General features: G+C 37.9%; 2 protein-coding genes across 3 annotated transcripts; both read left to right on the top strand.

Moving 5' to 3' along the window:
• Window positions 1-1,752: 1,752 nt before the first annotated feature.
• RB195_025603 (uncharacterized protein) lies at window positions 1,753-2,235 on the top strand (the record flags this gene model as incomplete). The annotated part of the gene is made up of 2 exons (XM_064213823.1): window positions 1,753-1,933; window positions 2,201-2,235. The coding sequence occupies 2 exons, from the start codon at window positions 1,753-1,755 to the stop codon at window positions 2,233-2,235; spliced, it is 216 nt and encodes a 71-aa protein (XP_064069704.1).
• A 3,161-nt stretch (window positions 2,236-5,396) lies between these two features.
• RB195_025602 (uncharacterized protein) lies at window positions 5,397-8,533 on the top strand (the record flags this gene model as incomplete). Of its 2 annotated transcripts, XM_064213822.1 has the most annotated exons (7): window positions 5,397-5,484; window positions 5,550-5,729; window positions 5,803-5,993; window positions 6,090-6,149; window positions 6,353-6,517; window positions 6,893-6,988; window positions 8,381-8,533. In XM_064213822.1, the coding sequence occupies 7 exons, from the start codon at window positions 5,397-5,399 to the stop codon at window positions 8,531-8,533; spliced, it is 933 nt and encodes a 310-aa protein (XP_064069703.1). The 2 variants fall into 2 exon arrangements, with proteins under 2 accessions (XP_064069703.1, XP_013294286.2); XM_013438832.2 differs by lacking the exon at window positions 6,090-6,149.
• Between the last annotated feature and the right edge of the window lie 7,882 nt (window positions 8,534-16,415).

Genomic DNA, 16,415 nt, shown 5'->3' with positions numbered 1-16,415 from the left:
GAAATCCTTTTCTGAATACAGTTTCCTTGTTTTGAGCTCGATAAGAATGTTCTATTTTCACCACAATTCATTTAAAAAAAATATGTGAGTGTGTAAACGTAAACTCATCCCAGAAATGCCCTTAGAGATCATTCTGGAATCAAATCCAGGGCGTCGATTTCGCTAGCCACTCTTCAATGGATGTCTCGTTATACTACGTAGTGTACAATTGAAATCCTGATTTTGCTTCATGAGATTAAAATTTTCTCAACTCCGGAATTCTTCTGGATTTCCACGGGAATCAGCGGTAGAGTTCAACGCGTTTTTGTAACTAAATAACTCACACAGTTTGTGGATCTGTGCAGTTTTTGATGTATGCCACAGCTACGGGCAGAGGAAGATAACATTTGATGATGAATAGATGGCTAATGATCACCGCTGTTCATCTCGCTGTTTACTATCTCTTCCGAAGTTTTTTTTTCCCCGTAGTTTACGAGACATTCGAATTATGAACCTCACTTTTTCCTCTATTTTTCTTTCTGAATATTTTCCATCTTTTCAGAAAGAGGAATAGGCTGAAACGCTCCCTTCATCAGGTTTTATTAGGGGTCATTTCCACAAAACACGCTCGCATATAATGTGGATTCAGACAAACTCGTTTTTTAAAATTTGCTCTCACTTCAAATAACGTTGTTTTTCTTCCTATTTTCGGCAATTACACAGAAAAGAAAATTAAGCAAATCTTTCGTTCGGCAATATTCAGCCAGAAGCGCCTACGCTTTCGTTTCTTTTTTTTAAATCCACAACGTAAACGGAAGAAAATCTTTATTTCGTGTACTCCAAGACGTTTTTGTTTTTGTTGTGGAATTTCTTGTAAAGATGGTTAAAACTAGTTATACAAAACGTTGAAAAATACCACATATTATATACTCCTGTTTTGTAGGATTCAGTTAAGATTAACTCATATGTAAAGCAAACACAACAATCAGAATCAAGAATCGTCAAATTGTTTTACAAAAATGATTTTGAAATCTACAATAAAAACTAACTCGCTAGACAGATTATTAGTTTATGATCGCGGATATCTCATTTTTAAATTGACAAAGTTCAAGGAACTTATGATTTTGAAAGAAAGAACTGAAATTTCCAAACATTGCGCAAAATTCATTATATTCCACCGATTTTATTGTATACAGTCAGTTTTTCTGTCAGTTCAAAGACGTTTTCGATTTTCTGCGAATCTCATTGCATATTTAATTGCGACGCAATTGTTACGCTTTGTCCCGTTCGACCAAATCGTTCAGCGTTCATCAGATCGCCACCATTCTCTTTTTTTTTAACGAAGATTTCTGTTTCATGAAGAATTTTTTTTTTACTTTTTTAAATAAGTGCTTCCTAGAGCATTTTATAGCACAAACTAGGTTTCTTGATTGTACTATTGCTTGGAGTTTCTTAATGAGAATCTTCATGAGTTTAATCCTAGAATTTTCCGAGTATATTCTGAACGCGTATACGAACTTGATTACTACCAGGTGGACCTGCTTGTACAAAACGCAATCAGGGATTTGAATAAAAGTTCTGGGTACGTACGAGCTATATAATTTGCACAGTTATGTGCCGGAAGTTATCCAGACATTGCAAAAGGGGTTATCGTCTAGCACACTCTCAAAATCCAATTATCTAGAGGAAATGGGTGGAATCTTCGGTAACAACTTTCCGTTTCCTTACGCTGAACTGCCGGACGTTGTTTACTTAAAGTAATCAGGTCACTCGATGTCGATAGACAGTTCACGTGAGAGGCGAAGTCTGGCAGGCCTATGGGACAGTGAGCGAATGGATTGGTTGTGTGGGAGCTCTTGCTTTAGATCCAGAAGGCTTTCGGAAGAGCTGTGTTCAAGGATGACACGATTTGGCGAAGATGAAGAGAAAATGTCGATCAGCTCATCAAATCAAAGTAAAGCAAATCATCATTAAAATTAAACAATAGCTCTCTGTTCTTAAAGAATTTATGTTTTTGTAGACGTCAAAAGTGATTTTTTTGTTCACTTATAATAGTGAACGATTCATTAGAACATGAAATAGGAATAGTATATAAGATTATGTTGGTTCGATTATTAAAACATGGATATTGTGTCATGTGATCCGAATTTTCGTCAGTAACAAACTCAGTAGTACAAACACAACGTGTCTCTGCTATTCTTTTTCATTTCCTTTCTTTCAGTCACTCATAACCTGGAGAATCGAGCACTAAAGTAAATGTAAAGCACATTGTTTTTTCTCGTACTTTTCCGGATTCAAATGACCAGAAAAAAAGAATGTGGAAATTAACCTTCCCCTTTTTTCCTTAGAAGCTAATTAATTAGTTTAATATGTACTAACTAGTGCACTGTTAAGAACCAGTAATTTTATATTTATTATTGATCATAGGGTTAACTTAGATATGAAATTTGTAAAAAACCAATTTACGTACATTTTTCACTAAGATCCAGATAAAAGAGATTTCTTTTGATGTTTATAAGAGAAACGAATTCTGTCTAACAGAGTGAATGGATGAATGAATGAATGAATGAATGAACGACTAAATGAATCATATTTTGGATTAATTCCACTAAAAAAGAATTCATAACTAGGAGTGACGTAAAATATTAACAAAGTAGTGGTGCATAATATATTTATTAAATAATAAAGAACATGGTGTTACTGGTATCACTTTGTATCTATATGCTTCTACACGCCAATTTTAGCACGGCAATTCCTGTCTTATCACTGATTTTTATCTTTACAAGCCTATCTGAAAGGTGTATACAATGCGAATCCATGCTTCTCTCGACTTCTTTGAAGAAATTTTGATTTATTCTTTTCTCTAACAGATTAATAATGTGCATTACTTTACATACTTTTTTCTTCACAAACTTATTTTCCTTCCAGTAATTAATTACTCGTAAAACCGAACGATTCATTTATCAACTGATGTAGATCGTTCGATCACATGACCACCACAACCGATATCCTGCCAATCGGATCGTTTCTCCAGCGAAATATCCCCCCAAAACTCAATGAGGTCGTGCTCGATTTGAATGCATGCGCCACAAATCGTTCATGTCGCGTGTCGACATCCAACGTTACACAATATTTTTATTGTGTAGCCGTTTGTGGAAGAATCTACATCTATTATTGATCGATTCCTAGCTACTATCCTATCGGCTGTGCTGTGTGTTTTGACATCAGGAATCGCATCTTCGCTTTATGCATAGTCAGCTGTTTTCGTTAGGCGACCCAACAAATCACGGCTGCTCATTACTTCAACCGTACATACGTGTCGGTGTTCACGGCGGTGATTAACCATTATCTCTGAAATATTGCCGTTATCCTGACAAATTTACCATTTGTATCCACGTAAAATATATGTAACGATTATATTATTGTTAGGTTTTATTTTGTTTGACATTCGGCCAGCTATTCTTCCGCGTACGTCAAATTTTTCCATGGCTCCTTTTTTTGAGGGATCGAATTGTTTTTTTTCTCTCCCTCTAGAATTACAATTTACACATATATATCATGTGTAAACAAGAGGGAACTTTAAACTTACACCATTCATAATTCGATTATTCGAATAAACAAAACGCACTTCTCTAATTGTTTACCTTAAAGTTCTTCCTTTGTATGTCAATTAGCATTACTCAGTCGTTTCCACTACTGGTTCTTTCTCGCCCTCTACCATATACATTTGGTTCCTTCTCTTCTTGTCGACTTATGCTATCACTCCCATTCGTTTCATATCTTATTCATTTTATATACTACTATTATTACTGCGTATTCTCTCTAACGTATTCTCTAACAACTTTCAGCTAGATAAGATTTTCCGATTTGCCATTATGGCTAATTTAATCACTATCAGTCACTGCTCTTATCTAGATAATTTTATGCGGTGTATTTCTTATCCGTTGGAGATGATTACGTGTTCTTGGATAATCCTCTCACCATTATCCACAAATCAACACTTATTTAGTTGCTTTTGCGGTTTTTCTCACCAGACAACTAAAACACGCGATAGCACATCGATTCCTTCTTCATCAATCACTCTCCATGCCTTTTACGATCGTAATTTCTAGCCTTTTGCTATCGCACTGTTCGACCTAATTAAACGGTTGTTTTATCGGTTGTTGTTCTTTTTTTCCTTCTCAAAATCAGGTTTTACTTGTGTATTGGGATCGAAAAATGCCATATAGCAATGTTTGATCGTCTATTTTTTCATAAACACTCTATCTTATTTGTTTAAATTCCATTTCTGCCTCTATCGGAATTTTCTATTTGTTACTCTTTTAAGCTATCTACCCTGATCCTCCTATTTCTCCTGGTATTATTTGTCTCTCCAAATGCTTCTTCAATTTTCTGAATACTTATTAATATTTTTAGCAGCAGCTGCCATCCTAGCAGTACTTTAAGCAATACTAGCAATATTTTTTGAAGCAATGCTAGCAATATTTTTTAAAGCAATGCTAGCAATTTTTTTAAAGCAATACTAGCAATATTTCTTGCTAATGGAATTTGGCAACTTTCAGTTTGATCTGGATGTTTTGAGAAATTTCTCTTAATAGCCCCTATTGTTAGTCGAGGTCATTAAAATATGTTATCCACAGCAACAATTCCATGTATTTTCATCCTTTTTTTCTTTTTTGTAGAATTTTTTGATGTTAGGTTATTTCCAGTAGTACATGGATAAAGCTTGTGACGGTTTTAGTAGATTCGACGTATCATGGCTAAAATTCCAATTACTGACTACAAATTCAAAAATACACGCTTAGTTTATAAGTTTTAGAAACTAAAACTTCCAAGTTTTTAGGCGGGTTTCTAATCCACAATTTCAAGGCGTGATTCGATTAGAATTTCCCATAAATTCTTTGGAAAAGAAACGAAATTCGCCGAGAGAGAGAGAGTGTGTGTGTGTACACACATAAATTCACTAATGTACTTTAATCTAATGGGACATGAAGGGGTGGAGCTTAACAAATGTTGTTTATTCTACTGCTACTTTAACTACACTTTTAACGTCTACACAGATTTGACGTACTTTCATCGTCTTCGTAAGTCAAAAGAATTATCAAAATTAGTACTTTTTTTCCTTTTGATATGCTACGCTTTTGTTTCACTTATGAGATTCTTCTACACTGAAATTTCTTGTTACTTTAATACCTTTTATTCGATTGGTCCCATTTTTGAATGACTCTGTTGTTCCCAAAACTAATTCTGAATCCATGGAATGATTCGTGTAATTCATCGCTTAATCCGTTTCCCATATAGCATTAACTCAATCGTTAGCGTATTTCTTTGGACGTTTATCCTTTTGTCGACTGTGTAGATGGCTTGAATTTCCGGAACTAGGCATAAAAAACTGATTACTTTTATATTTCCAGAGCATGTCACTCATTCCTCTTACTGTGTATGACAACCTGCGTCGGGTATGCTGCTCAATGTTTGCAAGCAGTTCACAAACAGATCACTCCGGTATATAATGTTTAATCAATTTTCTGGGAAAAAACTGTACTACCGGGATGAATTTTTTTTCTCAGAAATTGCTGACCGAATGATAGCAAATGCGTCGTTGGCGGACGTGTTACGATGGCGTTGCGTTTCTCGACCGTTCCGTAAAGCAGCATTGCGTCGTCTTGCACGATATACGACAATCCATGTTCGTGTTTATGACGGATTGTCTAAGCTGCACGAAAAAGTCTCATCAATTGCGCATGTTGGTGAGTTGAAAATTTTTGCAACGATTTAGCTAATAGACGTTCTGGACGTTTCTGACTAACTATTTCTTCTCAGACGATCTAAGTTGGCATCCGGCTGGCTGTTTATTGTTGAGCGAAATGAGCCTACATGAACTTGGAATCGCTCTGGATTCGCGTCCAAAGTGGAGGGATGTGAAGATTTTGGTGGCGCTACTAAATGTGTTTCGAGAGAACGCCATTCATATTCATATGGATAGTCCGATAGTGGAACTTCTTGTAAAAGAGGTGATTAAGATATAGTTTTCACCACGTGTGTTCAACCTGGCGAACGCGACGCGTCTGTCGCAACGCACCTTTTCTCTTTGCCACTGACACTTACAGACACTTCTTTCCTCTGCCATGCTCCAAGGACACGTCGCTTCCGTTTTGTTGAACACATTGGTATTCTTTACTATATTTAGATACATGTTATATCCTTTAAAGTTCTTATTTTATTGTTTTTGAAGTATATAATGTTCTTATTTATTTCCTAATGACTATGAGGTCAAAGGGATATAATTTTGGAACCATTCCAAGTAACTTGACACAGTAATCAGCCATACTTTCTGTGTGAATAAGAGAACAACTATAATTAATCATTTCAGGTGAATACAAAGAAAATCAACGCTTTGTTGGTGTTCTTCAGCCAAAATCGTAAATGCGATAAGGATTTTACGTGTGAGGAGACAACAATTGCACCAGTGATGAGAAGCCAATTTCCACTTGGCCCCATGTTCCCTGCTTTGAAAACGTTCACTGTTATAAGTAATGTGAGTTATATTATGTTAGCTGTCAGCTGAACTATCTATAGATTACCGTATACAATCCACTTCATCATTCTTTCGCGTTGTTCTCTTCGTTCATGGCCCATTCTGAGGTTTGATAGAGGGGGAGGCACACAACAAAACGCTAAACAGCAGAATTCCTGCCCGTTCATCTAACGTCATCTATTCCTACGTGCGTTCGGAGTGACAACAACAACAACGGTCGCATTTCTACGGCTGTGTAAATAATGACAAATCGTGTTCATTATGTTCTTTTAAACGTGGGCGATAAATACAAGCGAATGATTCTATTCAATATATGAACGCTAATATTTCAACAATTCTTCTATACTCATAAAATACATTTCATTATATTTTCAGCCTCAACAACTCAATCATTTATCACGACTCATCCACTATGCTGTTGCTGTGGATATGATTTATCAGAAAAAAGAGATCGATCTCGTCTGCTTACAGGTTATTGTTAGAGAATTACTGTAATCTCTTCAAATACATATAAACATCACATCCGTCATGAATCTGGGTATAAACAACGTCAGTTGTGTGCCATGTGGTACGTTGGAATGTTTTTTTTTTGTCCATTATTTTGAGGATTTTGCATTTGCAAGTAGTAGAAAGAAGGCGAACTTTTTTTTTCTAACATTCGTAATTAGTTCTCTGGGAAAAAAACTCGAAAGTTTTTTAAACGTGCGCAAAAACGTGAGCTAAGTTTATTTTAAGTTTTTTTTTTCTAGTAACAGGTGACGTTTGGGATTTAGTTCCGGGATATCAAATCGAAAACACGAAGTAGACAACACGAAAACGGGAATCGGATGCTCCAAAACTATCTGGGAGATCAGTTCATCTAATGAGACAACCCTTTACATGTAGGAAACCCAATTTCAATAAATAATTATAGTAATGAATGATAAATAAATTGAGCTCCAATCTGTAATAATAAGAATTGAAAAGCTTTCCGATTATTAATATTTAGGTAAAATCGTGGACTGTGATTTCCATGAATAATTAGTAGTTAGAATAATATTTGACATATTATAGTAGCTAGTGAGGGAATGGAGTAGTACACAACAGAAGGAATAAAAATGTAAAAATGTGAAACAAGTAGATAAAAGGGAACCATAGGAAAACTTCTTGGAAGTTCATTCAAGTATAGAACCCTCTGATGTGGACGAGGAGAGAAAGAGACCAAGTGGATGGTCTCTTAACCTCTGGTTTTTCTGAGATAAGAATTAATCTGCTCCCTTCAATGTATTCCTCTCGATACGAGAAATTTATCAAGTTATTCATCAAGAAATACATTGGTTGCCGAACAGCGGAGACCGGACTGATGCGACGCGTCTGCACGCGTCGCAAGGAGAGCACCGGTTCTCTGTCTCTTTGACGCACTCGCCGATCGATGACATTGTTCTGTTGCGCCGTTAGGCCTTTCGGCGTACGAAGCACTCGCTGTCGCGACGTGCGCGTAGCGTCCACCCGGTTGAACGAGTTCGACGACGACTGTATGCGTGGAATTTTACACTCGCTAAATTTAGACATCTACCTGACGCATGGAATTATTGTGAATGTGCATCACTGCCAAGCATTAAGTTGAGACTCAATGTAGAATTTTATCAGACTGCCATTAATTTTGTTTCCTAACAAGGGCATATATCACCACAAATCGTTGACACAAACCCGTTTCGCGATTAAAACACCTATTTGTCTTTATCTAGAAAAAATATTTTTATTTTCAAACAGTAGCGGTTAATTTTGAGTATTTTCATACGCTAACATGTATGTCTAAATTCTACAGTATCAGGGACATTCAGAGTTTTCAAACATTCAAATACGTATCCACATCCATATCAGGTGGTTCTGGGCGAAAGCTGGTGTCGTTCGAAACAACGTCTCTTTCGACATGTGAACTCTTTCAAGCAATGGTCAGATGCGAGTTCACTTGGGATGCGTTATCTCCAGCAATTTCACGGAACAGAAAAAAGACGAGGCAAAGCGAAATGCTGAATTGTTGAAGTTGTGCAGAATAGTTCTATTGTAGTCTAGCTCGTAAATACAGGTATTATTGTTTAGTTGTTTTAGAATTGTTCAGTGTTCTGTTTTATATTGATTGATCGATTTGTTGTTTATTTTTCGACTATCTTAGATTATGTTTAATCTACTCGTAGTGAAAGTTGTGTATTTGTGAACGCGTATAATATTTACGTTGCTCAATCGATTACAATCGATAATTGACCCCATCAAATAGTGGTATTTGATGCTTTCGTGTTCATTTGTTATGGGTAAGAGATCGTAGGCATGAAGTTTTCTTTGATTTAAACCGTTAAAAGAATTCGCCAATATGTAGAATAAATTTAGCTTCGATTCGCTACTGTTTGTCATAGAAATTTTTTTATGAAATTTATATTGCGTGCAATTTTCAGAACATGTTCAAATTAGTACAATGATTTTTAATTGTGAAATTCAAATATCACATACAGCGAGCACAATAGATTATTAAAAAAAGTGTGGAGTCGTAGGCGTTGATAAATTTTTTTTCTGGAATGTACCCCTTATGAATGCCTTTGTGCCTTCTATAATGAATTGTAGGGCTAACTACGGAATAGATTCAATGCCCTTTTCCGCTAGACAAATCAGGTACTTCTATCTTGACCCCATTGGGATGAAAGGCTTTGGACAGTATCGAACCATCGACGACTACAGCTTAGTGTTGATCTTTTACCACTGCGCTACATCCGTGCAACGGTGAAGACAGAACTGTTCACAGAGAAAAAAAAAACTGTACTCTTCCTGACAAACGAACCAATTCTGTTGCACATAAGGATATATTAACAATTTTCTTATTCACCGATTATGTCCATTTTATTTTAAGGCGACAATTGTTTGAAATAACTGTTGACATGCAGAAGAATTGAAAACGAATAATATTTTTGAATACCAGAAAAATTGTTGGTGAGTTTTGTTCGTTCGTTCCTTGATATTTGAACTTTTGACACTAGCTGTAGGTTTTTCCACTCTCTACGAGAATGGATCATAAATGAACCGGATTTTTCAGTCAACGCAGCGCTGCTGCAAAGACAAAGAGGCATTGCGCTCCTATGTGTCTGTCGGCTGGGAACGTCAGCTGTGAGGGAAACTAACGATTTCGCCCGTAGACCCGTTTCTCATTAGCATCGCGAGGACTAAACTCCTCCGTTCGTCAACGGATAACTGTAAAGTTTTTGAGTCGTGAGGGTGTGAAGTTGAAAAAAAAAAGCCGGAGACCTTTAACTCACTTTTCTCTTTTAGTCTTATCATCTTTAATTCACTTCTCATTTAAATACTCTGACATAAGATTCATATCTTAGAATAAATGGAATTCTTATTGGAACCGACTTAGAATGTAACACGTTTAAAAATCCAAGCGTCTGGCTGAATAAAAACTTTTCAGAAGTCTGAAAATCTGTACAGTGTATAGCACAATAACATTACAAAAAAGTTGCTAACCGTTGGAGACTTTTTAGGAAGATCCATGCTCCAACTCAAAATGAAGACCTTATGTGAAGAACTGAATATTTTTTTCTTCTCAAGCGATTTTTTCCACAAAATAATTCCGTATTGTTTCTGATATATTCTCGTTCATCTCTTTATTGTTACATATTCTAGTAGATATGTACCTAGATTACAGATTACAGATCATTTTGCTAAGAAAAAAAAAACGCTGCACAAAATGTACTTCTCTCGTAGTTATTTGGATCAGGTGGGAACAAAGTAGTACTGTAAACTGTTGAAAAGTTAACGAAAAAACTTTGTGCCTGTTTCGTTCGTCGCACTAATGAAATTCCAAGTGCATGCCACGTTCTAGTGCAAAATCCTAGCGCATTACCAGTTTTTCACATTTCGACTCTATTAACTTAATGGAACCATTTTATTCTCTTTTCCCCATTTTTCCCCTTTTAACCTCACTGGGGACTCAGGAATAATGTCAAACGATTCCTTGTTGTTATTTTTTAAATTCTTTTATTGAATTTAATTTACAACGCACAACCATTACACTCAGAACTGTCACTTATAACCTTACTCCTCACTTATAACCTAACCTCGCTCAACTTTTGATCAACAGTCGAATTTTTCAATCAAATCGAATTTACGTTGTTGTGAAAGGAAAAAGATCGAAAAACACATATCCGTACATCAAATTACAGCAATTGAGAAGTTTAATTGTTCACTATTGTCGTAGACAAACGCCTGCACATAATCATGTCAACAAGTCATTTTTTTCAATCCAGTAATGGTAAATGCCAGGGCGTTTCGTGATTTTAATGGGAACGAATGTATCATGTTTGTTTAGCAAATAAGATTTCAAACTGGGGAGAGTTTAACACTTCAGAGAATTTTTAAAAAAAAAATGCCTTTGGTTGCCGATGGAATACGCAAACGCCCTTAAACGCATCACCCCACGAATCTGAGGTGGTACGGATTTCGGGTGGAGTATTCTTATAAGGGATAGTAGATTATGGAGAGCAGGGTGATTCCGTCCATTTCTTCCTAATTGCCGTAAAAAACGGCCCGGAAGATACGGTGCCGCACAAGGCTGGCGCGCTCCAGTCGAACTCCTTGTAGAAAATGGTGCGACAGAATGCCTGAAGCCGTATCTTCCTGGCCGTTTTTTACGGCAGTTAGGAAGAAGTGGACGGAATCACACCCCTCTCCATAATCTGCAATCCCGTATACGAATACTCCACCTGAAATCCGTACCACCTCAGATTTGTGGAGTGATGCCTTTGACTTCAACCCAAAATCATAGGAATAAATCCAAGTCTATGAAAGCGTATGCGGTCTACACAATGATATCCGCGCAAACAAACTACTCGAAGTATTGGCACTGATTTCTCGATCCTGGAATAGTGAGAAAAATCGCTTAGCCTTGTGCGGTCTCGAACCATCGACCACGCAGACGTCATGGGAACCTCCTGCACTGCGCTACACCCGTTGTTAACACGTCAAAAGCAGCAAAAAAAAATTGGCGCAATCATAAAAAACCGGAACATGAGCAGTTTGTTAGCGTCAATGATTAGTAGCGTCACCTAATGAGTGACGCTGAACGATGTGAAAAAAATGAGGTTGTACTAAGGAGTTACTTCTCTCCCTAAAATTCACTATGGATACCCGCCGCTCAAAACGCATTTATTTAATTTTAATTAACATTTATTTAATATTACTATTATCAATTATTCTCGACACGCCAACGGAAACTTTGATACCGTGCAAGATCGATAATATTATATTATTATAATATGCCATATTAGTGATCACAATAATAATTTAAGAAAGATTTTATACGATAACGATAATAAAGAATGAGAAAAACTTACAGTATCCAAATGTTATAGCAGCGCTTGTTCGCGTGCAAACAGAGCGAAACGCGCTTATTTTTGGAAAACTGATTAGTCGCCATTTCATCGCTTCACCAGACTTATTTAGTTAGAGGTATTGTTAGGAGGGATTTTTTTATGTTGATGGTAGATTCTGTACGACAGTAGATGGAGTTAGAGATGTACTCTGTACATTAAAAAAACCATGAAAGGAAGCTAACAAAGACAACTTACCACTAATCAAGAAATTGGAAGGAAAAAGAGACTTAGGGGCACCATTTTACGCGACGAAGCAACTCTTTACGCCAGGAATGATGAAAAACGAGAACGTTCCAACGCAAATTATAACGCAGAAAAGCAGGTAATTTTCAGAGCTAATCAATTCTTTGGAATCAATTGATCCGACTTATCAGTTGAACAGTAAAAGTCCAAATCATTTGGAGGAGGACCCACTTGCGTTCATAAAAAACTCTATTTTTCTAAATCAAAGTCGAACACGTCAGTGGGTAAGGAAAAGTTTGATCGATGCTGATTTGAAAGTATTTTTCGTTAATGTTTTAACGGAACAAGCACTAATGTTAACATCTGGATCAGGTCTTTTCTTGTTATCTTTTCGATGAAATGTTGCCTGAGACTGTTATCCATTACAATTTGTACTGAGATTGGCACATGTCCGCATATCACGTCAACAGACGTGCTCGGTTCCGTGAAGTGTGAAAAAACGTTAATGGGGAATTACGCGTGATGAAAGGCCATTCTCGGGTAATTTATAATGTCACGTGTGAAGCGATTTCATGGAAACAGAAAATTAGGAAAACTTCAAGAACTCACTGATGCATGGCAGTGCACTGTTTAGTTCTCCGAAAAAAAATACAGTGCAAAAAAAAAAGAATGGAGTTAATAATTGGTGATGGTTTTTATTCTAAATTATTAGGAATGCGATAATGTAAGGAGCGGCAGTATTAAAGGCAGCACATTACAAAATTAACGGTTCTGAAGGTAGGGTTAAAGGCATAGATCACTATTACGAGCGCGATTCCGCCCAATCCCCCCTGGTTGTCCTGAAACGCGGCGTGGGAAATGGCCTTGAGGATCGAATTTTCCTGCAAGGCACGTAGTAACGTGTGGTGTGGCACCAGCGACAGCATAAAGACGCAAAACGTCTACCAATGAGCCGTGGAGATAGCGTCATCACACAGCAGCACATATTGATTTTCTGCTCGCTATGTGGTGCGTACGTCCGCGCTTGCAGACGTCGCATGTTACTAGGTGCCTTGTAGGGAAATTCGATGGCCAAGCCCATTTCCCATGCCGTGTTTTAGGACCATTTGGGGGAATTGGGTGTAATCGCTCTCGTAATCGTGATTTATGCTCCTAACCCTACCTTTGGTGGGAAGAACCGTCAATTTTGTGGTGTACTGCTTTTAATACTCCTGCTCCATACATTGCACACCGTCGATGCTCTGAAGTCGTGAACTGGAATTATCACTACCTCCATTCCTTTTATTACAAAATTTTTTTTTTCTCGAAAATTTAACACTGTACATTTAGTACACTGTAATGCGCCAATAAGTTTTGCAGTTTCTCTACTTTTCTGTTTCCATGAAATCGCTTCACACGTGACATCATAAATTATCTTGGAATTGCCGTCCATCATCCGTATAATTCCCCACAAATGTTTTTCACCACCCAATGGATCGGAGCACGTATGTTTGACGTGATATGCGAACATGTGCCAATCCTATTACTTATCTTGGTACATGCTAACATTAATCATTGTTGAGTTAGAACAGAAACGAGAAATAGTTGAACTCGATCAATCCATCTTTTTGGGACCCACCGATGCGTTCGACTTCAACTCAGGAACGTACAGGTTTTAAACGATACATATGGGGACTTCGCAATGACATTTGCGGCAAACTGCTTCCAAAGAATTAATTTGATCCCAAATTTCCTATTTTTTGCGTTGAGACCCTTTCGTTTTGTCACAATTGTAGACGTGAGGCGTTGCTTCGTTGTGTGAATTGATGCCTCTGCGTCTTCTTTTCCTTCCAATTCTTTGCAAAATGCAGTGCATTTTTTTGTTTACTTTGTCTTGTGCCTCTTATTTACGAAGTACACATCGAACTCTATCCGCTATTGAGGAAAATCTACTATCGATATTGAAAAAAAAACCGCTCCGAAAAGAAACATTTAACTGAATCTCCTGAAGTGAATGAAATGACGACAAATCAGCTGAAAATGAGAACGTTCCTCTTTGTTTACTCACGTTTATGATGAAGCGGTATTGATTGAAAATTTTCACTGCATCCATTCTCTTCAGCGATCTATTTTCCTTTGAAGAACTAAACATTGAACTACACATCACCAAATTCGTGGTACGTTTCCCATAATTTTGCAAACGCTAATAGTCAGATGATCAGGAGTTTTGAAGAAATCCTATTTTGACCGTAACTCAGTTCAGAATAGTATCTAAAAGCGGTTTTTTTTTCCACGTGATCCACACGTGGTAGGTATTGAACCGGCGAGAATCCACCTACATACACTAACGTCTTGGTCGCGCATCACATCAAAGAGTTTCGCATTTGTTTCAGCACGGATCCTTTCAACACTGTTCTTGGATTGTGTTTATCTCTAAGCTACTATCGTTGCAGTTAGATTACATTACAGTACAGGGGGTCATTAACGAGCGCATTTCTCCATTTTAATTGTTGCTTCTCGTCTCAGAAACCCTTTGCTCCGAGTTTAGTTTCTAAATTAACGTATTAGAAATATGTGAAATTTAATTTTACGCAATGAATGACACTCCTTAGACTTTTTAAAACAAGTAAGTTGATTTCATCTGATAGGCTCCAGTCTAGTCGTCATGGATACCTCTTTAAAGGCATCACTCCACGAATCTGAGGTGGTACGGATTTCAGGTGGAGTATTCGTATACGGCATAGTAGATTACGGGGAGGAGAGTGATTCCGTCCATTTCTTCCTAGTTGCCGTAAAAAACGGCCCGGAAGATATGGCTTTGTGCGTTCCGGCGCACTATTTTCTACAAGAAGTTCGACTGGAGCGCGCCAGCCTAGTGCGGCGCCGCATCTTCTGGGCCGTTTTTTACGGCAATTAGGAAGAAATGGACGGAATCACCCTCCTCTCAATAATCTATTGTCCCTTGTAAGGATACTCCACCTGAAATCTGCACCACCTCAGATTCATGAGGTGATACTTTTAAACGAATAGCGGATGGAAAGAGAGAGAGAGAGACAGGGAAAAAGAGAGAGGTAGAATTGTTAGGAGTTTCAAACTTTAGACCCTCAATGAAATTGAGTAGCAGCATGTTAAGTCCCTTGGAAATTAAACATTAAACATCAAATATTGATTTTTCTATAGATTTTTTTCTAGAGTTCATAAGGAATGAGAGCTGTTGAGCAGAAAAATCATGATGAAAATCGTTGAAGAATATGGTAAGATGATTGTCTTGTAACGGTAAGAGATCACCACCGCACCTACACTGTCGATGGTTCGGCGCTTCTCAGCGCCACCCAACCTCTTATCTCCTCCCTCTTTATGCCAAGAAGTTTCGATATATTATAGGCGGGTAGGTGGCGAAGTAGTGGAAAGAAGTTCTCGTGGACTCAATGTGGTCGATAGTTCGATACGAAACTTTACGTGCTTTGGCTGGCTGTGCCCAAGGTCAACTGAGTCGTTCATTTGTCTGAGGTCAACAAGCAGTGCCGCGATTCCCCTCGTAGGTCCTCCCAAGTTCTCAGCAATGACTCTGGGAAGGTAACGTAGTCTAATGGTATTATACCCAACGTAGGTAAGGTAGAATACATGAAATTAGAGCATAAAAAGCTCGATTCGATTCACTTGATACCGTATTTTAACCTTATTTTCATAAAATTCGAAGGTGGAATGGTTCTAGATGCTGTTTAACTAAACTCATTTTGTTTAACATTTTAGGGAATCGAAGATGACGTGAGTTTTTGGTTAGGATCATACGAAAAAATCACTAACAAAATTAGCTAGAACTCTTAATAATCATCTGCAAAAGTTTGAAAAAAAAAGGATTACCGCCACACCACGTTAAAAAGAGGTCATCCTATCCCATCCGACCAGTTAAAGGCATCACCCCACGCATCTGGAGTGGTGCGGATTTCCGGTGGAGTATTCGTATACAGGATCATGGATCATTGAGAGAAGGATGATTCCGTCCATTTCTTCCTAATTGCAGTAGAAAACGGCCCGGAAGATACGGCTTCGAGCGTTCTGGGGCACTATTTTCTACGAGGAGTTCGGTTGGAGCGCGCCAGCCCTGTGCGGCGCCGCATCTTCAGGGCCGTCTTTTACGGCAATTAGGAAGGAATGGACGGAATCACACCCCTCCCCATAATTTACTGTCCCGTATACGAATACTCCATCTGAAATTCGTACAACCTCAGATTCGTGGGATGATGTCTTTAAGGGTGGGTAGGCGGTTTCGGGGTACGTTCCCCCAGTAAGTGGTCACGCCGGCACCTGGACTGTCGCCGGTTTAGAAGCGC

This window comes from Necator americanus, chromosome X (assembly GCF_031761385.1).
Source record: "Necator americanus strain Aroian chromosome X, whole genome shotgun sequence".
In the NCBI taxonomy this organism is placed as follows: domain Eukaryota; kingdom Metazoa; phylum Nematoda; class Chromadorea; order Rhabditida; family Ancylostomatidae; genus Necator; species Necator americanus.
This window is presented reverse-complemented; position numbering and strand designations above follow the sequence as displayed.